General features: G+C 38.3%; 5 protein-coding genes and 1 long non-coding RNA gene across 9 annotated transcripts in view; 2 read left to right on the top strand and 4 right to left on the bottom strand.

The window, feature by feature from the left end:
- The first annotated feature begins 375 nt into the window (after positions 1-375).
- LOC122342151 (protein SCO1 homolog, mitochondrial-like) lies at positions 376-8783 on the top strand. Of its 3 annotated transcripts, XM_043235953.1 has the most exons (8): positions 376-655; positions 1556-1672; positions 1803-1893; positions 2025-2222; positions 2939-3031; positions 3118-3233; positions 3564-3694; positions 8569-8783. In XM_043235953.1, the coding sequence occupies exons 1-8, from the start codon at positions 497-499 to the stop codon at positions 8570-8572; spliced, it is 909 nt and encodes a 302-aa protein (XP_043091888.1). In that variant the 5' UTR covers positions 376-496; the 3' UTR covers positions 8573-8783. The 3 variants fall into 3 exon arrangements, with proteins under 3 accessions (XP_043091888.1, XP_043091890.1, XP_043091887.1); XM_043235955.1 differs by lacking the exon at positions 8569-8783 and having other exon boundaries at positions 377-655; positions 1559-1672; positions 3564-3909; XM_043235952.1 differs by lacking the exon at positions 8569-8783 and having other exon boundaries at positions 377-655; positions 3564-3909.
- On the bottom strand, positions 6192-7253 carry LOC122342152 (WAP four-disulfide core domain protein 2-like). Its single transcript, XM_043235956.1, has 3 exons — positions 7044-7253; positions 6617-6754; positions 6192-6454 (listed from the first exon to the last, which is right to left on the bottom strand). The coding sequence occupies exons 1-3, from the start codon at positions 7129-7131 to the stop codon at positions 6207-6209; spliced, it is 474 nt and encodes a 157-aa protein (XP_043091891.1). The 5' UTR covers positions 7132-7253; the 3' UTR covers positions 6192-6206.
- Positions 8784-11062: 2279 nt separating the features above from the next.
- On the bottom strand, positions 11063-12124 carry LOC122341789 (WAP four-disulfide core domain protein 2-like). Its single transcript, XM_043235415.1, has 3 exons — positions 11915-12124; positions 11488-11625; positions 11063-11325 (listed from the first exon to the last, which is right to left on the bottom strand). Exons 1-3 carry the CDS (start codon positions 12000-12002, stop codon positions 11078-11080), a joined length of 474 nt encoding a protein of 157 aa, XP_043091350.1. The 5' UTR covers positions 12003-12124; the 3' UTR covers positions 11063-11077.
- Positions 12125-16209: 4085 nt separating this feature from the next.
- Positions 16210-19625, bottom strand: LOC122332877 (WAP four-disulfide core domain protein 18-like). 2 transcript variants are annotated; one of them, XM_043230326.1, is made up of 3 exons: positions 19427-19624; positions 18834-18971; positions 16210-16431 (listed from the first exon to the last, which is right to left on the bottom strand). In XM_043230326.1, the coding sequence occupies exons 1-3, from the start codon at positions 19512-19514 to the stop codon at positions 16265-16267; spliced, it is 393 nt and encodes a 130-aa protein (XP_043086261.1). In that variant the 5' UTR covers positions 19515-19624; the 3' UTR covers positions 16210-16264. The 2 variants fall into 2 exon arrangements, with proteins under 2 accessions (XP_043086261.1, XP_043086270.1); XM_043230335.1 differs by lacking the exon at positions 16210-16431 and adding an exon at positions 18504-18730 and having other exon boundaries at positions 19427-19625.
- A 150-nt stretch (positions 19626-19775) lies between these two features.
- LOC122333564 lies at positions 19776-20382 on the top strand. The gene is made up of 3 exons (XR_006248642.1): positions 19776-19891; positions 20022-20087; positions 20224-20382. It is a non-coding gene; the product is annotated as an uncharacterized LOC122333564 (long non-coding RNA).
- Positions 20383-22612: 2230 nt separating this feature from the next.
- The window catches only part of LOC122341783 (ADP-ribosylation factor-like protein 16), a 1694-nt gene continuing 1047 nt past the window's right edge, over positions 22613-23259 (bottom strand). Inside the window, exons 4-5 of the mRNA XM_043235398.1 lie at positions 23133-23248; positions 22613-23067 (exon numbers count right to left, since the gene is read on the bottom strand). Coding sequence (XP_043091333.1) covers positions 22905-23067; positions 23133-23248 — 279 coding nt within the window. The 3' untranslated portion in view covers positions 22613-22904. The remainder of the gene's footprint in view (positions 23068-23132; positions 23249-23259) is intronic.

Genomic DNA, 23259 nt, shown 5'->3' with positions numbered 1-23259 from the left:
TATCCTAGATGAATATTTTTTTTTCATCCCAGGTGAATAATAATAATAATAATTATTATTATTATTATTATTATTATTGTTGTTGTTGTTGTTCTGTAAACTATTAATTAATAATGTTACACTATTTTGTAAAAGTGAAAATGCTGGTCACAAATATTTTTTGTAAGTTCGCGCGAAAGAATTATTTAAAACAACTACACTGTTTCAGTTCAAGTTGTTTTTTTTGTTTTAAATGAACCGTTTACTGTTTCATGTTTTTAAGCGCTAGATGTCATCCGTCCTCTTACGAAAAATACGAAGCGAAGAAGCGCGGTAACGTTACGTCATATCCGACGTCTACTTCCTGTCTTTAATCAGACCTCGGATCAGTTGGTGTCGGTTTGTCCTCCGCTCCGTTCGCTTGTTAAAGTCTGAACAGCTGATTCGGGGTCAGTCATTTGTATGCGACTCTTGTACCTCAGCGTCAGCTTGCGTGAACCGACGGCGTCGAGGAATCATGACGGCCGCTCTTAGCAGGGCCCTTAGTTTAACAGGACTCCTCGGTTTAAAGAGTTTCAGGTGTGGGGCGGTCAGGTCGATATGTGTCAGTACGTGTCATCATGTCCAACGGCCCTGCGGTGTGTCCGGTTCAGCGCTGTCACACACCAGCTCACCGGTAGGTCACCGCTCGGGCGATTCATTCATTCAGCCGTTCACGAATACTGACACACATGTCCGTGAAGTAACTAGTCTGGCCGAAGTGTTGCCTGCTTAGTTTGAATAACACATGTGTTAACCGCTATTATACTTTTTATCGTTTAAAGCAGTGGCTCGCGACATTTTTGACGACACGATTTTGAATGACCCCTAATAAAATGTGTAATATTCCCATTAGTGTGTTAAGCTATAATTACAACAAACCTCCCGGGTCCCCGGCTCAAATCTGTCGTGAAGAGAGATTAAACATTAAGCCAAAACATTAAAACATTTACTGAGTAACCTAATTTATTAGGTTGTGTGCATTTTCAGTGGACAGAAACCAAATGCGTGTCGCTTTGGAAAAAATATGACACTTTTCTTTTAATGAGGAAAGACTGAAGAGCAAATAACGTTGAAACTAGAAATGCATCTCGTTTCTTTCTGTCAAAACTACCGCGTTGAACATAACAGTCAAAAGTTATCAAAAGTAGTGTGTGTGTCTGTAATTCAGGAATTGTTAAAAATCTTGCAGTGTTAATTACTATTATAGCTCTTAATAAACTTTTTGCAGTTTTTACCTATTTTCGAATGTTGGCCAGAACAGGCCTTTTTAAAGTCTTTTTGGCGAGATCTGCCTTTTTCTTTCAAATAAATGTTTTCATATCACACAAAAAAAGGAAGTAATTGAAGAGCGCAAACGAAGTATCAATCAGGCTAGGTGTAGACTTATATTGTCCCAGTAAGCTGGCATCCACGTAACGCTTTGAACTAAAATCGTAATTTACACTCAATATGTTATCATTGCACACTGTTTTATAATCGACTAAGGTGCAGATAATCCTGCCTTTTATTCATTCTTCTTCTTCTTCTCCTTCAGCAGTTCAGGACGTGCAGAGCAGCACCATGTGTGTCTTTTCTGAGTATACGGCCTCTGTCCTCTCTTACCCCGCCACCCTCGTCTAAAAGAGACAAATCCAGCAACAAGAAGAGCGGCGTAAGCTTCGTTCACAGCCCTACACAGCATTTTACTAGCCTTCTCAGTTTCGTTCAACATCATTACCGCTTATTAAGTCTACTTCCGTCAGACATCTGAATGCCGCTCATGTCTTTTTTCCCCCCCACAGCCAGTTACATGGAAGTCTCTTGCTGTCACGTTTGCGTTGGGAGGCGGTCTTCTTCTAGGGATGAAGTACTTCAAGAGAGAAAAAGAGCAAAGTAAGGACGTGGATTTATGCGTCTGAACGGCATGGTGATAAACCTACACCGCGCTGCTTTGAGTTTCCCATTTCCTGCGAGTGCTTCACGTCGTATTGAGAGCGCTGTTGTTTGTGTTTTTGGTGCCGTAGTGATTGAGAGAGAACGAACAAAGTCGATGGGAAAAGCGGCGCTCGGAGGTCCTTTCTCACTCGTCGACCACAACCATAAACCCACAAAGAGCGAAGATTTCCTCGGCCGGTGGCTGCTGATCTATTTCGGTTTCACACACTGTCCGGACATCTGTCCTGATGAACTGGAGAAAATGATTGAGGCTGTCGATGAGATCGGTAACGAAGCGTCTCTTTTAAAGCCGCAAAAACGTCTGTAAGACGATTTGTATTTTATGCAGTGATCTTAAAATATTTGTACATTTAAACTACTATTACATTTAAAAATAGTAGATAAGTCATACTAAAGTGTCCTTGGTCTATGGAAATGTGCTTTCTAAGTAAAAAGCAGCGATTCTCAGCCCTTTTGATTTAAAGACCTCCATTGTTCATCACTATATTTGAAGGCTTCTTGTATAAATTATAATATATCCAGCAGTATGTAATTATGATAAAGCTACTTATAACCTTTTTTATGAACAGAAACTGTCATTATATTAAGAGTTAACTGGATGTTCTTAAATACAAAAATAGTGTGTGTATATATATATATATATATATATATATATATATATATATATATATATATATATATATATATATATATATATATATATATATATATATATATATATATATATATATATATAAGATTAGGCCTTGATTTAAAAATATGTCATATATCTTATGATATTAAAGATATTATTATTATCTTATTTAAAACATGTAATTAGATAAAATTACAATACATAGATGATTCTTTGTTATATATTCTTTATGTACTTATATTCTGTATTATAATTACTATTAAATCAGAAAAAAAATAAAGTGGCATTTATTTTTATAAATTGTGCAAGAACTGTTTTCAATTAAAGTGTGTTATTTTTCTGTCACAGATGAAATTAAAACGATTCCAGACATAACACCACTTCTGATCAGCATCGATCCTGACAGAGACACACCAGAAGCACTGGCAGCCTATGTCAAAGGTGAGCGGGAATCACTCTGGTCTATAGCCACTGAACGCTTCAATGTGATTCCTGATCATTTCTATTATTCAATGTCTCAAACGCAGAATTTTCCCCCAAGCTGATCGGTCTGACAGGCACGGCTGCCCAGATTGAGCAGGTCTCCAGAGCCTACAGAGTCTACTACAGCCAGGGCCCAAAAGATGAGGACAACGACTACATTGTGAGCGTTTAGTGTGTAATGTACAGTAATGTAGTTTAGCATGCGTACATCCAAATGTGAGAGAACATATGTTTTCACCCAAAACGAAACTTCTGTCCGCATTTACCCCAAAAGAAGATGAATGACTTTAGCCATTTACTTCCTCGTTGAGGATAAAAAAAAAAAAAATACCTTGGAATGTCTACTGTCTTCAAAATATATTCTTTGTGTTCATCAGAAAAAAGAAACGCTTGATGGAGGGTGAATGAGGACAGAATTGTGACTGAGCTGTCGGTTTAATTAAATAATTCCTAATAATCAGTATGCGTATATTTGTTCCCGTAACTGCAGGTTGATCACACCATCATAATGTATCTGGTGGGACCTGATGGCCAGTTTCTTGAATATTTTGGACAGAACAAGAAATCCTCTGAGATCTCGTCATCCATCGCTGCCCACATGAGGAAGTACAAGTATGGCAAATGAGTGACAGGCTTTGTTTCACAACATTAGAGCGCTTATTTCTGTCTCAGAATACCATCATTTCTCCGTTAAAGTGCAATTCTAATTTAAGAAATCAAAGACTTTTGCAGCATTCCCCATTTCTTTTCAGTCCAACATTTCTCGACCCTTGTTTTTAGTTTCGATGGATAGCATTGATGTTCAACTTTAATAAATTATGCTCTGATTTTTCAAATACGCTTTGTGAATGAATTGCATGGTACCATATCACATCACAACTTTACACCAGTACATTCAATACATAAATTCCTGAATTATTTTTGTAAACTCAAAAAAAAAAAAAACCTTTTGTAAGCTCTGAAAGGACGTGAATGCTTTTTACAACTTGGTCTCGTAATTACGATGTGGCATAAACACACAATAATTACGTTTAGTTCACCTCTCTATTCTCGTCTTTCTTCTTCTTTTTTTTTTATTGTTGTCGTTTCTTTCTCTTTTTCTGACCGTGCTGACCCAATGTACATTTTACATTCTGTACCAACCCAGAGTCTATGTCAAAGCTGGGCAGGAATCATTGTTATGACTCTACACTCATCGAATGCTGTAATATGATTCCTCATCATTTATATTCTGTATCTCAAATGCAGAGTTTTCCCCCAGGCTGATCGGTCTGACGGGCACAGCTGCCCAGATTGAGCAAGTCTCCAGAGCCTACAGAGTCTACTACAGCCAATGCTGTTGATCAGCTTGTCATTTCTTAGTACCCGCTGTTGGTGCAAATTGCAACCTTTGTAAATGGTATTGGGAAATGGCAAAAAATCTGCCTTACTGTAAGTTTTGCTTGACCTATAACTATTGTTTTTCAAAAGAAACTCTCAGTACAGTTCTTAAACCTGATTTAGGTTAAATAAGGGTTGCAATCTACCAGTTCATGAAAGGTGGCTTCTATTAGGCCAGAAAGGACATGTAAAATCAACCTCTGGTTATAAAACTGAAAAGTTTGTGACGACACAATAAAGAATTTTCCATTGCAAGCCCCCTGTTCTCTTAGTTAATGGTGATTAATATAAGAACCTCCACTCATGTTTTGTGCTTTTATCCAGTTGGGAAAAAAAATCACCAGGAAGGATCAACTTTTCCATTTAAAACATTTCTGCTATAAACCAAAACATAAAACCTGTACAAATGTTTACCATCATATGAAAAAAACCATAGATGCCACAATTTCAATGTAATTTAGCATTTTAGACAAAAACAAGGAAAAGAGCCTTTGGGATTAGAAACACCGCAACCTACAAAGTACTCCATCAATTTCAGTTGCCTTAAAAGCAAAAAGGCAATAGAAAACGAAAATGAAAAACGCTCAGTCATGAGGGTCTACACAGGCAAACTTGTGCTGTAAGGATGACGCCACCAAACTGTTAACAGTCAAAATGCATCCAGTTCTGGAGACAAAAACTTCAACTTTTCTAGACGTCCTTTAACTTTTTCAAATAAACCTTCCCAATTATTCTGTACTATTGTCTTGGCACCTAAAAAGACCCCCAGATATTTAACGTTTTTTCTTTCCCCAACGTAAACCAGCAGGAAGTCTTACTGTCATTAGTGCTACCCTTTTATTTCAATTAATAAAACTTGACATTTTCCACGCAATTGGGAGAAAACCTGTGCATCATCTTGCCTATTGATCGTAACTACTATATCATCAGAATACGCTGATAAAAAATTCTCATTACAATTCGGTAAAGAGATACCGTAAAGTTTCATTCTCATTTGCTGCCACTAGTGCTCTATGATAGAGCATACCAGAAAGTGAACGCCGCTGCCTACTAACTCTACCAGCCCCAAAAGGAGCACATAACCAGTGTTCACCTTGAGAATACTTTAAACATCACTGTACAGAACTTTTAACAATACCCAAAGGCCTTGAAATTTGACATCAAGAACATCTCTAATCAGGAAAACGTGATCAAACCTACCAGGGACACAGTCTGGTCAGGATGTATAGCAGCAGAAACAAGTTTTCAGGCAAAACCACTATGGTCAAACAATCATAGGAGAGGGCCTCCAACCATATGATACCACAGCCAGATTACTCCATTTAAAGATAAAACAACCACTGGGTGGATTGGTATCTTTACAATGAAACGATGTGACTATACTGACTAAAACAACTTGCAAAAGTGCATGTATAATGACCCTTTAATGATTCAGTGGGCTTTGTCCAAGTTACACAGTGTAACATCCAACAGTAAACGCTCAGTTCAAAAAAAGTCCACCTTTGATAATTTTGTAAGATCGTGGGCTCTTACGCTTAAGAACTCCACAGCACACAGTGTGAAATAGGATTCAAGACCAGTCTCAGACCCATCCTACAGTATGTCATTCTTGCAACTAAGCAGAAACAAATTGCTTTTACGAGTAGTTTAGCTCAGCTCTTATGCTGAGCTCAAGCACCACTCAGGTTCAGTTAAACAAGGCACTTAAGGAGAAAGAGCCTACCCACTGGATAAAACTGCTAGAATACATGGCCTAAACGCAAATCAACCACAACCAGAGTTCTACAGAGCCATTTATTTTGTCACCACAGAAGCAATCAGGCCTTTGAAACAGTTCAGTCATTTTCTTGTCCCTTCCCTTCCCATGTCCATGCGGTTCGGCACATGCTTGGGCACTGCTGGCTGGGCAACACTTCAGTGTGGAAGCACACTGACCATCATAGGTACAGCCTTGGACACTTGGTGAAACCTTCTCTGGTTTGGGACACCGACCTGGCTTCACTGTAAGAGACAAGATAGTCAGTTTTAATTTGTCCATTCAGTCTGATATACACGCTGCAGTCACAACATTTGACCTACAGAGCAAACTGTAATCCAATTACCGTTTTATTAATTTTGTCAAGTCTTTGACCAAGCAAAGCAGAGCCCATCAATAAAACATACCTATATAGGGAGGCATACAGTGACGTCCACATCCATTGCTGCAGCACTTGTCAGTGCCCGGACACTTGGCATCAACAGCACAGGTCTTGGTACATAACCCTCCTACAAGATTCTCAGGTGGACACGCTCCTGGTTTTACTGTTAGAAACACAAGACCAGTCAAAATGACAGCACTTGTGTCCTCCAGAACATCAACAGGAAGACTGAACAGTCACTTTCAAACAGTACTTTTTACTAGACACTAGAGCATTGCGAGTAGACACCAGGGACTGACAGTTCAGCTTTTGGAAATCGGGGGTGTTGCAATATCAGTTCAACTTTTGCTCATTTTAAATTCATCTGCTTAAAAAGAGAAACAATTGGAAATAGCGAGGCATTAATCTCTGCACTTCCTCATCCTGTGTAACCAAGATAAGATTTTCCTCACCTGTTTGACTTTGAGCAGCATCTGTTGTGCTCAAATACACAGACAGACACAAAACAGCAGTCAGCAAGCAGTACACTTGAACCGTCATCCTCTGATCTCTCAGTGATCTGCTAGAAACCTCACAGAATTACTGTGTCAGATGGTACAAACAACAAAACACACAGAGTTAAATCTACCTTGGTGCTGCTGTAGAAACCTGTTTAAAACTGTGGCCTTTAAAGATCTAGGATGATCTAGTCATCTCTAACCCTGATCAAAGTCACCTGACTATCTTTTTAGTAATCATGAAGGTCTTGATTAGCTTCTGCAGGTGTGTTTGATTGGGCTTGGATGAGCTCAATGCAGTGATCACATGGTACAAGTAATAATGGTATGGTATTTGGTTTAAGCCTATGCTTATACCCATTGTGTCCTGTAAGCTTTCATTTTCTGTGGTCATATCAGTATTTTATTTTCAGACTTGTGTATTCTGACTTGAGTAGCTTACCAAGTGCAACCATTTATGTCATCAGAATAATAGTGCCCCCCACAGTCCAAAATGTGTCTAAAACAATGTGAATTTTTCAATACATAAACTATTTATGGGTTTTCTTCTACATATTTCAGTAAGGAACATAATTTACGTTATATTAAGCCATGCAAGTCCTAATACCCAGGGTTCTCTTTAATTTAATTAGTACAGTCCAAGGAATTCAGTTTATTTGTTTTTTTGGTGTGTGTGTATTTTTGGCGACTTTCAGACCCGATCCAGCTTCTCCCACCTTACATACAGGTGCATCTCAATGAATTAGTCTAGCATACTGAAATTGTGAAACTTGTATTAAATAAATTCAATGCACATGGACTGAATTAGTTTAAGTCTTTGGTTCTTTTAATTGTGATCATTTTGGCTCACATTTAACAAAAACCCACCAATCTCAACATATTACAGTACTTCCTAAGGCTAATTATAAAAAAAAAAAAAAAAGTTGGCCATCTGGAAAGTATGTTCATTTACTGTACATCTACTCAACCTGGTAGGGGCTCCTTTTGCTTTAATAACTGCCTCAATTGAGTCTGTTTCTCTTTTTCTTCTTGACAATACCCCATAGATTCTCTAAGAGGATCAAGTTTGGAGAGTTTTCTGGCCAGTCAAGCACACAGATAATTTGGCAGATGGCAAATCCTGCTGGGAAAAAATAAATAAATCAGCATCTTTAAAAAGCTGGTCAGAAGGAAGCAAAAATAAATAAAATGGTCCCTGAACGCCACTATAGAAAAGCTCGAGTTCTCTCATTGCGTTTAGACAATTCCTTTAGGTTAAAATTGATCATTTGCAAATACTAGTTGTCAGGGTTTGTGTTGTCTGAAATTATTATGAGTGTCATTTTTGCATTAATAATACTGTAGTCAAACCTGACCAGAAGATGTTTTGCTATACTTGCCCTTAAAATAGCAGTTTAGCTCCTGCATATCTAACGAGTCTTTTACCACGCTACAACCCAACCCAGTATTGTTGAATTTATATTCAGTACAAGTATGGCAAATGAGTGACAGGCTTTGTTTCACAACATTAGAGCGCTTATTTCTGTCTCAGAATACCATCATTTCTCCGTTAAAGTGCAATTCTAATTTAAGAAATCAAAGACTTTTGCAGCATTCCCCATTTCTTTTCAGTCCAACATTTCTCGACCCTTGTTTTTAGTTTCGATGGATAGCATTGATGTTCAACTTTAATAAATTATGCTCTGATTTTTCAAATACGCTTTGTGAATGAATTGCGTGGTACCATATCACATCACAACTTTACACCAGTACATTCAATACATAAATTCCTGAATTATTTTTGTAAACTCAAAAAAAAAAAAAAAAAAACTTTGTAAGCTCTGAAAGGACGTGAATGCTTTTTACAACTTGGTCTCGTAATTACGATGTGGCATAAACACACAATAATTACGTTTAGTTCACCTCTATTCTCGTCTTTTCTTCTTTTTTTTTATTGTTGTCGTTTCTTTCTCTTTTTCTGACCGTGCTGACCCAATGTACATTTTACATTCTGTACCAACCCAGAGTCTATGTCAAAGCTGGGCAGGAATCATTGTTATGACTCTACACTCATCGAATGCTGTAATATGATTCCTCATCATTTATATTCTGTATCTCAAATGCAGAGTTTTCCCCCAGGCTGATCGGTCTGACGGGCACAGCTGCCCAGATTGAGCAAGTCTCCAGAGCCTACAGAGTCTACTACAGCCAATGCTGTTGATCAGCTTGTCATTTCTTAGTACCCGCTGTTGGTGCAAATTGCAACCTTTGTAAATGGTATTGGGAAATGGCAAAAAATCTGCCTTACTGTAAGTTTTGCTTGACCTATAACTATTGTTTTTCAAAAGAAACTCTCAGTACAGTTCTTAAACCTGATTTAGGTTAAATAAGGGTTGCAATCTACCAGTTCATGAAAGGTGGCTTCTATTAGGCCAGAAAGGACATGTAAAATCAACCTCTGGTTATAAAACTGAAAAGTTTGTGACGACACAATAAAGAATTTTCCATTGCAAGCCCCCTGTTCTCTTAGTTAATGGTGATTAATATAAGAACCTCCACTCATGTTTTGTGCTTTTATCCAGTTGGGAAAAAAAAATCACCAGGAAGGATCAACTTTTCCATTTAAAACATTTCTGCTATAAACCAAAACATAAAACCTGTACAAATGTTTACCATCATATGAAAAAAACCATAGATGCCACAATTTCAATGTAATTTAGCATTTTAGACAAAAACAAGGAAAAGAGCCTTTGGGATTAGAAACACCGCAACCTACAAAGTACTCCATCAATTTCAGTTGCCTTAAAAGCAAAAAGGCAATAGAAAACGAAAATGAAAAACGCTCAGTCATGAGGGTCTACACAGGCAAACTTGTGCTGTAAGGATGACGCCACCAAACTGTTAACAGTCAAAATGCATCCAGTTCTGGAGACAAAAACTTCAACTTTTCTAGACGTCCTTTAACTTTTTCAAATAAACCTTCCCAATTATTCTGTACTATTGTCTTGGCACCTAAAAAGACCCCCAGATATTTAACGTTTTTTCTTTCCCCAACGTAAACCAGCAGGAAGTCTTACTGTCATTAGTGCTACCCTTTTATTTCAATTAATAAAACTTGACATTTTCCACGCAATTGGGAGAAAACCTGTGCATCATCTTGCCTATTGATCGTAACTACTATATCATCAGAATACGCTGATAAAAAATTCTCATTACAATTCGGTAAAGAGATACCGTAAAGTTTCATTCTCATTTGCTGCCACTAGTGCTCTATGATAGAGCATACCAGAAAGTGAACGCCGCTGCCTACTAACTCTACCAGCCCCAAAAGGAGCACATAACCAGTGTTCACCTTGAGAATACTTTAAACATCACTGTACAGAACTTTTAACAATACCCAAAGGCCTTGAAATTTGACATCAAGAACATCTCTAATCAGGAAAACGTGATCAAACCTACCAGGGACACAGTCTGGTCAGGATGTATAGCAGCAGAAACAAGTTTTCAGGCAAAACCACTATGGTCAAACAATCATAGGAGGGGCCTCCAACCATATGATACCACAGCCAGATTACTCCATTTAAAGATAAAACAACCACTGGGTGGATTGGTATCTTTACAATGAAACGTGTGACTATACTGACTAAAACAACTTGCAAAAGTGCATGTATAATGACCCTTTAATGATTCAGTGGGCTTTGTCCAAGTTACACAGTGTAACATCCAACAGTAAACGCTCAGTTCAAAAAAAGTCCACCTTTGATAATTTTGTAAGATCGTGGGCTCTTACGCTTAAGAACTCCACAGCACACAGTGTGAAATAGGATTCAAGACCAGTCTCAGACCCATCCTACAGTATGTCATTCTTGCAACTAAGCAGAAACAAATTGCTTTTACGAGTAGTTTAGCTCAGCTCTTATGCTGAGCTCAAGCACCACTCAGGTTCAGTTAAACAAGGCACTTAAGGAGAAAGAGCCTACCCACTGGATAAAACTGCTAGAATACATGGCCTAAACGCAAATCAACCACAACCAGAGTTGTACAGAGCCATTTATTTTGTCACCACAGAAGCAATCAGGCCTTTGAAACAGTTCAGTCATTTTCTTGTCCCTTCCCTTCCCATGTCCATGCGGTTCGGCACATGCTTGGGCACTGCTGGCTGGGCAACACTTCAGTGTGGAAGCACACTGACCATCATAGGTACAGCCTTGGACACTTGGTGAAACCTTCTCTGGTTTGGGACACCGACCTGGCTTCACTGTAAGAGACAAGATAGTCAGTTTTAATTTGTCCATTCAGTCTGATATACACGCTGCAGTCACAACATTTGACCTACAGAGCAAACTGTAATCCAATTACCGTTTTATTAATTTTGTCAAGTCTTTGACCAAGCAAAGCAGAGCCCATCAATAAAACATACCTATATAGGGAGGCATACAGTGACGTCCACATCCATTGCTGCAGCACTTGTCAGTGCCCGGACACTTGGCATCAACAGCACAGGTCTTGGTACATAACCCTCCTACAAGATTCTCAGGTGGACACGCTCCTGGTTTTACTGTTAGAAACACAAGACCAGTCAAAATGACAGCACTTGTGTCCTCCAGAACATCAACAGGAAGACTGAACAGTCACTTTCAAACAGTACTTTTTACTAGACACTAGAGCATTGCGAGTAGACACCAGGGACTGACAGTTCAGCTTTTGGAAATCGGGGGTGTTGCAATATCAGTTCAACTTTTGCTCATTTTAAATTCATCTGCTTAAAAAGAGAAACAATTGGAAATAGCGAGGCATTAATCTCTGCACTTCCTCATCCTGTGTAACCAAGATAAGATTTTCCTCACCTGTTTGACTTTGAGCAGCATCTGTTGTGCTCAAATACACAGACAGACACAAAACAGCAGTCAGCAAGCAGTACACTTGAACCGTCATCCTCTGATCTCTCAGTGATCTGCTAGAAACCTCACAGAATTACTGTGTCAGATGGTACAAACAACAAAACACACAGAGTTAAATCTACCTTGGTGCTGCTGTAGAAACCTGTTTAAAACTGTGGCCTTTAAAGATCTAGGATGATCTAGTCATCTCTAACCCTGATCAAAGTCACCTGACTATCTTTTTAGTAATCATGAAGGTCTTGATTAGCTTCTGCAGGTGTGTTTGATTGGGCTTGGATGAGCTCAATGCAGTGATCACATGGTACAAGTAATAATGGTATGGTATTTGGTTTAAGCCTATGCTTATACCCATTGTGTCCTGTAAGCTTTCATTTTCTGTGGTCATATCAGTATTTTATTTTCAGACTTGTGTATTCTGACTTGAGTAGCTTACCAAGTGCAACCATTTATGTCATCAGAATAATAGTGCCCCCCACAGTCCAAAATGTGTCTAAAACAATGTGAATTTTTCAATACATAAACTATTTATGGGTTTTCTTCTACATATTTCAGTAAGGAACATAATTTACGTTATATTAAGCCATGCAAGTCCTAATACCCAGGGTTCTCTTTAATTTAATTAGTACAGTCCAAGGAATTCAGTTTATTTGTTTTTTTGGGGTGTGTGTACTTTTGGCGACTTTCAGACCCGATCCAGCTTCTCCCACCTTACATACAGGTGCATCTCAATGAATTAGTCTAGCATACTGAAATTGTGAAACTTGTATTAAATAAATTCAATGCACATGGACTGAATTAGTTTAAGTCTTTGGTTCTTTTAATTGTGATCATTTTGGCTCACATTTAACAAAAACCCACCAATCTCAACATATTACAGTACTTCCTAAGGCTAATTATAAAAAAAAAAAAAAAAAAAAAAAAAAGTTGGCCATCTGGAAAGTATGTTCATTTACTGTACATCTACTCAACCTGGTAGGGGCTCCTTTTGCTTTAATAACTGCCTCAATTGAGTCTGTTTCTCTTTTTCTTCTTGACAATACCCCATAGATTCTCTAAGAGGTTCAAGTTTGGAGAGTTTTCTGGCCAGACAAGCACACAGATAATTTGGCAGATGGCAAATCCTGCTGGGAAAAAAAAAAAAAAAAATCATCAGCATCTTCAAAAAGCTGGTCAGAAGGAAGCAAAAATAAATAAAATGGTCCCCTGAACGCCACTATAGAAAAGCTCGAGTTCTCTCATTGCGTTTAGACAATTCCTTTAGGTTAAAATTGATCATTTGCAAATACTAGTTGTCAGGGTTTGTGTTGTCTGAAATTATTATGAGTGTCATTTTTGCATTAATAATACTGTAGTCAAACCTGACCAGAAGATGTTTTGCTATACTTGCCCTTAAAATAGCAGTTTAGCTCCTGCATATCTAACGAGTCTTTTACCACGCTACAACCCAACCCAGTATTGTTGAATTTATATTCAGTACAAGTATGGCAAATGAGTGACAGGCTTTGTTTCACAACATTAGAGCGCTTATTTCTGTCTCAGAATACCATCATTTCTCCGTTAAAGTGCAATTCTAATTTAAGAAATCAAAGACTTTTGCAGCATTCCCCATTTCTTTTCAGTCCAACATTTCTCGACCCTTGTTTTTAGTTTCGATGGATAGCATTGATGTTCAACTTTAATAAATTATGCTCTGATTTTTCAAATACGCTTTGTGAATGAATTGCGTGGTACCATATCACATCACAACTTTACACCAGTACATTCAATACATAAATTCCTGAATTATTTTTGTAAACTCAAAAAAAAAAAAAACCTTTTGTAAGCTCTGAAAGGACGTGAATGCTTTTTACAACTTGGTCTCGTAATTACGATGTGGCATAAACACACAATAATTACGTTTAGTTCACCTCTATTCTCGTCTTTTCTTCTTTTTTTTATTGTTGTCGTTTCTTTCTCTTTTTCTGACCGTGCTGACCCAATGTACATTTTACATTCTGTACCAACCCAGAGTCTATGTCAAAGCTGGGCAGGAATCATTGTTATGACTCTACACTCATCGAATGCTGTAATATGATTCCTCATCATTTATATTCTGTATCTCAAATGCAGAGTTTTCCCCCAGGCTGATCGGTCTGACGGGCACAGCTGCCCAGATTGAGCAAGTCTCCAGAGCCTACAGAGTCTACTACAGCCAATGCTGTTGATCAGCTTGTCATTTCTTAGTACCCGCTGTTGGTGCAAATTGCAACCTTTGTAAATGGTATTGGGAAATGGCAAAAAATCTGCCTTACTGTAAGTTTTGCTTGACCTATAACTATTGTTTTTCAAAAGAAACTCTCAGTACAGTTCTTAAACCTGATTTAGGTTAAATAAGGGTTGCAATCTACCAGTTCATGAAAGGTGGCTTCTATTAGGCCAGAAAGGACATGTAAAATCAACCTCTGGTTATAAAACTGAAAAGTTTGTGACGACACAATAAAGAATTTTCCATTGCAAGCCCCCTGTTCTCTTAGTTAATGGTGATTAATATAAGAACCTCCACTCATGTTTTGTGCTTTTATCCAGTTGGGAAAAAAAATCACCAGGAAGGATCAACTTTTCCATTTAAAACATTTTTGCTATAAACCAAAACATAAAACCTGTACAAATGTTTACCATCATATGAAAAAAACCATAGATGCCACAATTTCAATGTAATTTAGCATTTTAGACAAAAACAAGGAAAAGAGCCTTTGGGATTAGAAACACCGCAACCTACAAAGTACTCCATCAATTTCAGTTGCCTTAAAAGCAAAAAGGCAATAGAAAACGAAAATGAAAAACGCTCAGTCATGAGGGTCTACACAGGCAAACTTGTGCTGTAAGGATGACGCCACCAAACGGTTAACAGTCAAAATGCATCCAGTTCTGGAGACAAAAACTTCAACTTTTCTAGACGTCCTTTAACTTTTTCAAATAAACCTTCCCAATTATTCTGTACTATTGTCTTGGCACCTAAAAAGACCCCCAGATATTTAACGTTTTTTCTTTCCCCAACGTAAACCAGCAGGAAGTCTTCCTGTCATTAGTGCTACCCTTTTATTTCAAGTAATAAAACTTTACATTTTCCACGCAATTGGGAGAAAACCTGTGCATCATCTTGCCTATTGATCGTAACTACTATATCTTTAGAATACGCTGATAAAAAATTCTCATTACAATTCGGTAAAGAGATACCGTAAAGTTTCATTCTCATTTGCTGCCACTAGTGCTCTATGATAGAGCATACCAGAAAGTGAACGCCGCTGCCTACTAACTCTACCAGCCCCAAAAGGAGCACATAACCAGTGTTCACCTTGAGAATACTTTAAACATCACTGTACAGAACTTTTTACAATACCCAAAGGCCTTGAAATTTGACATCAAGAACATCTCTAATCAGGAAAACGTTATCAAACCTACCAGGGACACAGTCTGGTCAGGATGTGTAACAGCAGGAACAAGTTTTCAGGCAAAACCAGCTTTACACTCATCCTCGTTTATAAAGCAGTGTGGTGAGAAATGATTCACGCAACTATGAAAACACTGAGGTTGATCAGGGGGCATATTCCCTTCAAAAATAATATTCAATACAGACAGGTCTGCATTGAAACACTATGGTCAAACAATCATAGGAGGGGCTTCCAACCATATGATATCACAGCCAGATTACTCCATTTAAAGATAAATCAACCACTGGGTGGATTGGTATCTTTACAATGAAACGTGTGACTATACTGACTAAAACAACTTGCAAAAGTGCATGTATAATGACCCTTTAATTATTCAGTGGGCTTTGTCCAAGTTACATGGTGTAACAGCCAATAGTAAATGCTCAGAGTTCTAACATTTTGGAAATCAAAAGCATTAAAGGACAAAGTTTTGGAACAGCTGGTGTACAAATGCAAGACCTTTAAAAAAAAAAAAAAAAAAAAAAAAATTTAAGTCCACCTTTGACAATTTTGTAAGATCGTGGGCTCAAGAACTCCACAGCACACAGTGTGAAATATGACTCAAGACCAGTCTCAGACCCATCCTACAGTATATCATTCTTGCAGCTAACCAGAAACAAATTGCTTTTACGAGTAGTTTAGCTCAGCTCTTATGCTGAGCTCAAGCACCACTCAGGTTCAGTTAAACATGACACTTAACGAGAAAGACCCTACCCACAAGATAAAACTGCTAGAATACATGGCCTAAACTCAAATGAACCACAACCAGAGTTCTACAGAGCCATTTATTTTGTCACCACAGAAGCAATCAGGCCTTTGAAACAGTTCAGTCATTTTCTTGTCCCTTCCCTTTCCCATGTCCATGCGGTTCGGCACAAGCTTGGGCACTGCTGGCTGGGCAACACTTCAGTGTGGAAGCACACTGACCATCATAGGTACAGCCTTGGACACTCGGTGAAACCTTCTCTGGTTTGGGACACCGACCTGGCTTCACTGTAAGAGATGAGATGGTCAGCTTTAATCTGTCCATTCAGTCTGAAATATACACTCTGCATTAACAGATTTGACCTACAGAGCAAATTGTAATCCAATTACCGTTTTGTTAATTTTGTCAAGTCTTTGACCAAGCAAAGCAGAGCCCATCAATAAAACATACCTATATAGGGAGGCATACAGTGATTGGCATCAACAGCACAGGTCTTGGTACATAGTCCTCCTACAAGATTCTCAGGTGGACATGCTCCTGGTTTTACTGTTAGAAACACAAGACCAGTCAAAATGACGGCACTTGTGTCCTCCAGAACATCAACAGGAAGACTGAACAGTCACTTTCAAACAGTACTTTTACTAGACACTAGAGCATTCAGCTTTTGGAAATCGGGGGTGTTGCAATATCGGTTCAACTTTTGTTCATTTTAAATTCATCTGCTTAAAAAGAGAAACAATTTGAAATAGCAAGGCATTGATCTCTGCACTTCCTCATCCTGTGTAACCAAGATAAGATTTTCTCACCTGTTTGACTTTGAGCAGCATCTGTTGTGCTCAAATACACAGACAGACACAAAACAGCAGTCAGCAAGCAGTACACTTGAACCGTCATCCTCTGATCTCTCAGTGATCTGCTAGAAACCTCACAGAATTAACGTGTCAGATGACCCAAACAACAAAACACAGAATTAAATCTACCTTGGTGCTGCTGTAGAAACCTGTCTAAAACTGTGGCCTTTAAAGATCTAGGATGATCTAGTCATCTCTAACCCTGATCAAAGTCACCTGACTATCTTTTTAGTAATCATGAAGGTCTTGATTAGCTTCTGCAGGTGTGTTTGATTGGGCTTGGATGAGCTCAATGCAGTGATCACATGGTGCAAGTAATAATGGTATGGTATTTGGTTTAAGCCTATGCTTATACCCATTGTGTCCTGTAAGCTTTCATTTTCTGTGGTCATATCAGTATTTTATTTTCAGACTTGTGTATTATGACTTGAGTAGCTTACCAAGTGCAACCATTTATGTCATCAGAATAATAGTGCCCCCCACAGTCCAAAATGTGTCTAAAACAATGTGAATTTTTCAATACATAAACTATTTATGGGTTTTCTTCTACATATTTCAGTAAGGGACATAATTTATGTCATATTAAGCCATGCAAGTCCTAATACCCAGGGTTCTCTTTAATTTAATTAGTACAGTCCGAGGCATTCAGTTTGTTCATTTTTTGGTGTGTGTGTATTTTTGGCGACTTTCAGATCCGATCCAGCTTCTCCCACCTTACATACAGGTGCGTCTCAATGAATTAGTCTAGCATACTGAAATTGTGAAACTTGTATTAAATAAATTCAATGCACATGGACTGAATTAGTTTAAGTCTTTGGTTCTTTTAATTGTGATCATTTTGGCTCACATTTAACAAAAACCCACCAATCTCAACATATTACAGTACTTCCTAAGGCTAATTATAAAAAAAAAAAAAGTTGGCCATCTGGAAAGTATGTTCATTTACTATACATCTACTCAACCTGGTAGGGGCTCCTTTTGCTTTAATAACTGCCTCAATTGAGTTTGTTTCTCTTTTTCTTCTTGACAATACCCCATAGATTCTCTAAGAGGATCAAGTTTGGAGAGTTTTCTGGCCAGTCAAGCACACAGATAATTTGGCAGATGGCAAATCCTGCTGGGAAAAAATAAATAAATCAGCATCTTTAAAAAGCTGGTCAGAAGGAAGCAAAAATAAATCAAATGGTCCCCTGAACGCCACTATAGAAAAGCTTGAGGTCTTTTTGCTTTTAGACAATTCCTTTTGGTTAAAATTGATCATTTGCAAATACTAGTTGTCAGGGTTTGTGTTGTCTGAAATGATTACGAGTGTCATTTTTGCATTAATAATACTGTAGTCAAACCTGACTAGAAGATGTTTTGCTATACTTGCCCTTAAAATAGCAGTTTAGCTCCTGCATATCTAACTAGTCTTTTACCACGCTACAACCCAACCCAGTATTGTTGAATTTATATTCAGTACATTTGTTTTGTTACAGCAGTTGTGTGTCAGCAGGGGTAACTTTGAGTGAGAGATTTACAGAACAAATTTATTTGGTCACCACAGAAACCATCAGGCCTTTGTTACAGTTCAGTCAGTATGGTCTTATCCCTCTCACTTGTTCATGCGGTTCGGCACAAGCTTGGGCACTGCTGGCTGGGCAACACTTCAGTGTGGAAGCACACTGACCATCATAAGTACAGCCTTGGACACTCTGTGAAACCTTCCCTGGTTTGGGACACCGACCTGGCTTCACTGTAAGAGACGAGATAGTCAGCTTTAATCCGTCCATTCAGTCTGAAATATACACTCTGCATTAACAGATTTGACCTACAGAGCCCATCAATATAAAACATACCTATATAGAGAGGCATACAGTGACGTCCACATCTATTGCTGCAGCACTTATCAGTGCCCGGACACTTGGCATCATCAGAACAGGTATTGGTACATAACCCTCCTACAAGATTCTCAGGTGGACACGCTCCTGGTTTTACTGTTAGAAACACAAGACCAATCAAAATGACAGCACTTGCGTCCTCCAGAACATCAACAGGATGACTGTTCAGTCACTTTTAGACAGTACTTTTTACTAGACAGCAACTAGACACTAGAGCAGGGGTGTCAAACTCAGTTCCTGGAGGGCCAGAGCCCTGCAGAGTTTAGGTGCAACCCTATTTAAACCTGATCCAGCTAATCAAGTACTTCAGACATGCATAGTATGGGATTTAGCAGGGTTGAATCTAAAATCTGCAGGGCTCTGGTCCTCCAGAATTGAGTTTGCCACAAGGGACTGACAGTTCAGCTTTTGGAAATCAGGGGTGTCGAAATATCAGTCTAACTTATGTTCACATTTTAAATTCATCTGCTTCAGAAGAGAAACAATTTCAAAAAGTAGTATTAATCTCTGCACTTCCTCATCCTGTGTAACCAAGATAAGATTTTCCTCACCTGTTTGACTTTGAGCAGCATCTGTTGTGCTCAAGTACACAGACAGACACAAAACAGCAGTCAGCAAGCAGTACACTTGAGCCGTCATCCTCTGATCTCTCAGTGATCTGCTAGAAACCTCACAGAATTACTGTGTCAGATGGTACAAACAACAAAACACACAGAATTAAATCTACCATGTTGCTGCTGTAGAAACCTGTTTAAAACTGTGGCCTTTAAAGATCCAGGACGATCTAGTCATCTCCAACCCTGATCAAAGTCACCTGACTATCTTTTTAGTAATCATGAAGGTCTTGATTAGCTTCTGCAGGTGTGTTTGATTGGGCTTGGATGAGCTCAGTGCAGCAGCGTTCACATCATGTGGTGCAGTGATCACGTGGTACAAGTCAGACTCAATGCTCAGAAAGTTTGCAAGTTATCAATTTCAATACACTCCTACACCACTTGTTCCTAAACTGGAAAATGGTGAAATATGTTTTTGTGTGCTAAAAGATGCAGTGAATGATCTGTCAGTTTTCAGCTGCTAACAAATTTCCTAAAGATTGCGTATTTGAATGTTTTCATCTTGGTAATAAATGTAATTTATATAAAATAGGCTCTGTCTGGGTTCAGACAACTGCAGCAATGGATGTGGACGTCACTGTATGTCTCTATATATATGGTATGTTTTATATTGATGGGCTCTGCTAAAAATCCTAATGTTTTTCTTAGTGTCAAGTGTAGGTTAACTTGTGTCATGTTTCAGACTGAATGGCACTAAATGGACAGATTAAAGCTGACTATCTTGTCTTTTACAGTGAAGCCAAGCCAAAGACGACTTTGTGTTCCCAAATTTGTATCTATGTACTACACAGAAGTGGTGCCCAGCCAGTTGTGGCCTAGCATGCGGTGAAACACATGGGAAGGGCATGACCGATTGATTCTGTGGTGACCAAATAATAAATGCCTTGGTATAACTCTAGTTTGTATGTGTGGGTTTTTGTTTTGACACACAATGCTGTTGATCAGGTTGTGTCATTTCTTAGTACCCACTGTTGGTGCAAATGCAAATGTTGTAAATGGTACTAGCTATATGGTTTGTATAAAACCATCCCAGTACTTAAGTGGGAGAAAGAATTAACTTTTATTACAAAAAAACTGCTTTACATCACCCTTAAACAATGTTACATTGTAATGAGCACAGAGCCTCATCATAACACGTTACATTCAGAAGTAATTACAACGTCAAGACTTAATACTGGAAATAAGGAATTGTCTGTTAACTCCAACTGAGAGCCATAGTGTGACGAGGCACTAGCGATCACGTAGTGGCTGTATCTGACCCCTATACCCTCAAATAGGGCACTATCTGAGGGAGTAGCCATTTTAAGTGGTGTCCGAAACCATAAGTGGAAGTTCTTGATTGCACTCATTCCAATGTACCTACAGCACAAACAAGTGTAGGGTGCTTAAACAGAAGGCTGCATCATACCGAGGCTGAATCCTTCCTAGAGTCCTCCTCGGCATATAAACACAAAAATACTAATAAAAGTTGGTTTTGGAGAAATGTACAGAAAGTGTACAAACTGTACAAACTCAAATCATCTAAACCAACAACATGTATGTTAGACCCTATTCCATCTAAACTATTAAAAGAGCTGATTCCAGAAGTCATAGATCCTATTTTGACTATTATTCGTTTATCATTGTCATTAGAATATGTCCCCAAAACCTTCAAACTGGCTGTAGTTAAGCCTCTCATTAAAAAACACATCTTGACCCCAAAGATTAATTACAGACTAATCTCTCATCTCTCTTTTCTGCCAAAATACTAGGTATTATTAAGTATTATTCTCACAACTATATTCCTTCCTAGAGAAAAATGGTATCTGTGGTCATTTCCAATCAGGATTTTGACCTTACCATAGTACTGAGGCTGAGTTATAAATGACCTGCTTCTATCATGGTAGTATCTTTTTATTAGTGCTTTTGGATCTTAGCACTGCTTTCGATCAGAACATTCTCTTGAAGAGACTAGAAAACTATGTTGGCATTAGTGGAATGCTTTAATGCTATAATGCTTTTGTGGTGCAAATCAACGTCACAAAGCATTCAGCTCTTACTGGCTTTTATATGACTCAAAGACACCTTAAAAAGCTAATGAAGGGTTTCTAGATTTGTTGCTAGATTACTGACTTCCCCACCACTTTTGAGACTTTTTTTTTTTTAAAGATTATGGACAAATATTGCAACTACTAGGACTGCTGTTTTATTGAGTGTGTTTGGATATTTCAGCACAACAGACTCTAACGGAGGAAACACATTACAAAGCATGAAGAAATGCAGAAACAGAGAAGTGCCTTACAGAATAAGATAGCAATCCTCTGCTCAGACAGTGCAGAGTTTCACAATTACAAAGAAACAGCAAGCAATGCATTGAATTTAATGTGAAAATGTGTAGTACAGCGACTGAAACGGCATGCTCTTTCAACTTCCAAAACTCTAGCATTCAGTGATATGGTTTCTCTTCCATGTATCTGTATAACAGCAAAGTGAGAGGAGTGTCCATCCGTGACTGTCCGAATGAAAAGGAGTGCTGCAGCAATGGATGTGGGCATCAGTGTATGCCATTTTTCATGTTTGGACAGCTTTCTCATTACTTTTTCAGTTTGTGTTTTTAATATAACATGGTCAGTGTAGATTGTCTGAGTGCCTGCTGCTTTACAAATCCATTACAAAACATTCACAACCATGGTCTCTGTAGCGTACATAATGTTAGAGCTTTTCAGCTTCATTTCTTGACTTTTCCAGCTCTTCATTTTCCTTCTCATTAATTTCAGAATTGTTTCTTTATCTTCTCTATGAGTCCTGGCCATCTCTTTTACAGCATCCATGCTAAGTCCACCCATTCAGTTAAAACTGACAACAAAATCATTTTGAAGCAATTTCTTTGGCACAGTACAATACTGAATTTTGAAAGAGTAATTCAAATAAAACTTTCATTAGCCCATGCATAAAAATCTGATGAATCTGCTGTTTGAACAAGTCACACGAATTAATGAATCAATGACTCTTTATTGGCATTTTAATTTAGTTGAAAAAGTATAATTTACGACATAATTTCAATATATATATATATATATATATATATATATATATATATATATATATATATATATATATATATATATATATATGAAAGACTATCATATTATTATTTAATGCAGTTGTATTTTTTTTCACTGTAAATGATTTAATTTCAGATACTGATAATAACAAACACATTATTATGGGCTAATTGAATTTATAGATCAAATGTAAGAATTTAAAAGCTTAAATAATAATGAAATGAATGATTCACATCAACACAATCATCTCAATCTGATGATCGTCTGATCATCGCTACGTGGTTTGGAGCGACATGACGGTCATCAGAGGTCCTCCTACATTTCTCCTCAGCTGTTTCTCAGATTAGTGTGTGGCGTGGGACACAGCTCTCTCATCTGTCCTTTGAAAACAGCCAGCTGAGCAGCTCCTGAAGGCCCTGTCCGGAGCGAGCGCTGATCTCCAGTGTTGAGATCGACTGAGGAGCACTCCTGAGGATGTCCTCCATCCTGAACAACGCCTTCAGCTCCACCAGAGACATGGTGCAGGGAAGATCCCTGAGGAAAGAAGAGCCGTGAGGAGCGAACGAGCGCTGCTTTTATTCAGAGAGAAGTCGGCTGACCTCTTGTTGAAGAGTATGAGGACAGCAGCAGACTGCAGCGGCTCCGAGGAGAGAACGGACAGCAGCTGGACGCAAGACGACGAGATCTGGACAACGTTGGCACAGTCCACCACAAACTGAAATCAGA

Source organism: Puntigrus tetrazona, chromosome 3 (genome assembly GCF_018831695.1).
Source record: "Puntigrus tetrazona isolate hp1 chromosome 3, ASM1883169v1, whole genome shotgun sequence".
Lineage (NCBI taxonomy): Eukaryota > Metazoa > Chordata > Actinopteri > Cypriniformes > Cyprinidae > Puntigrus > Puntigrus tetrazona.
This window is presented reverse-complemented; position numbering and strand designations above follow the sequence as displayed.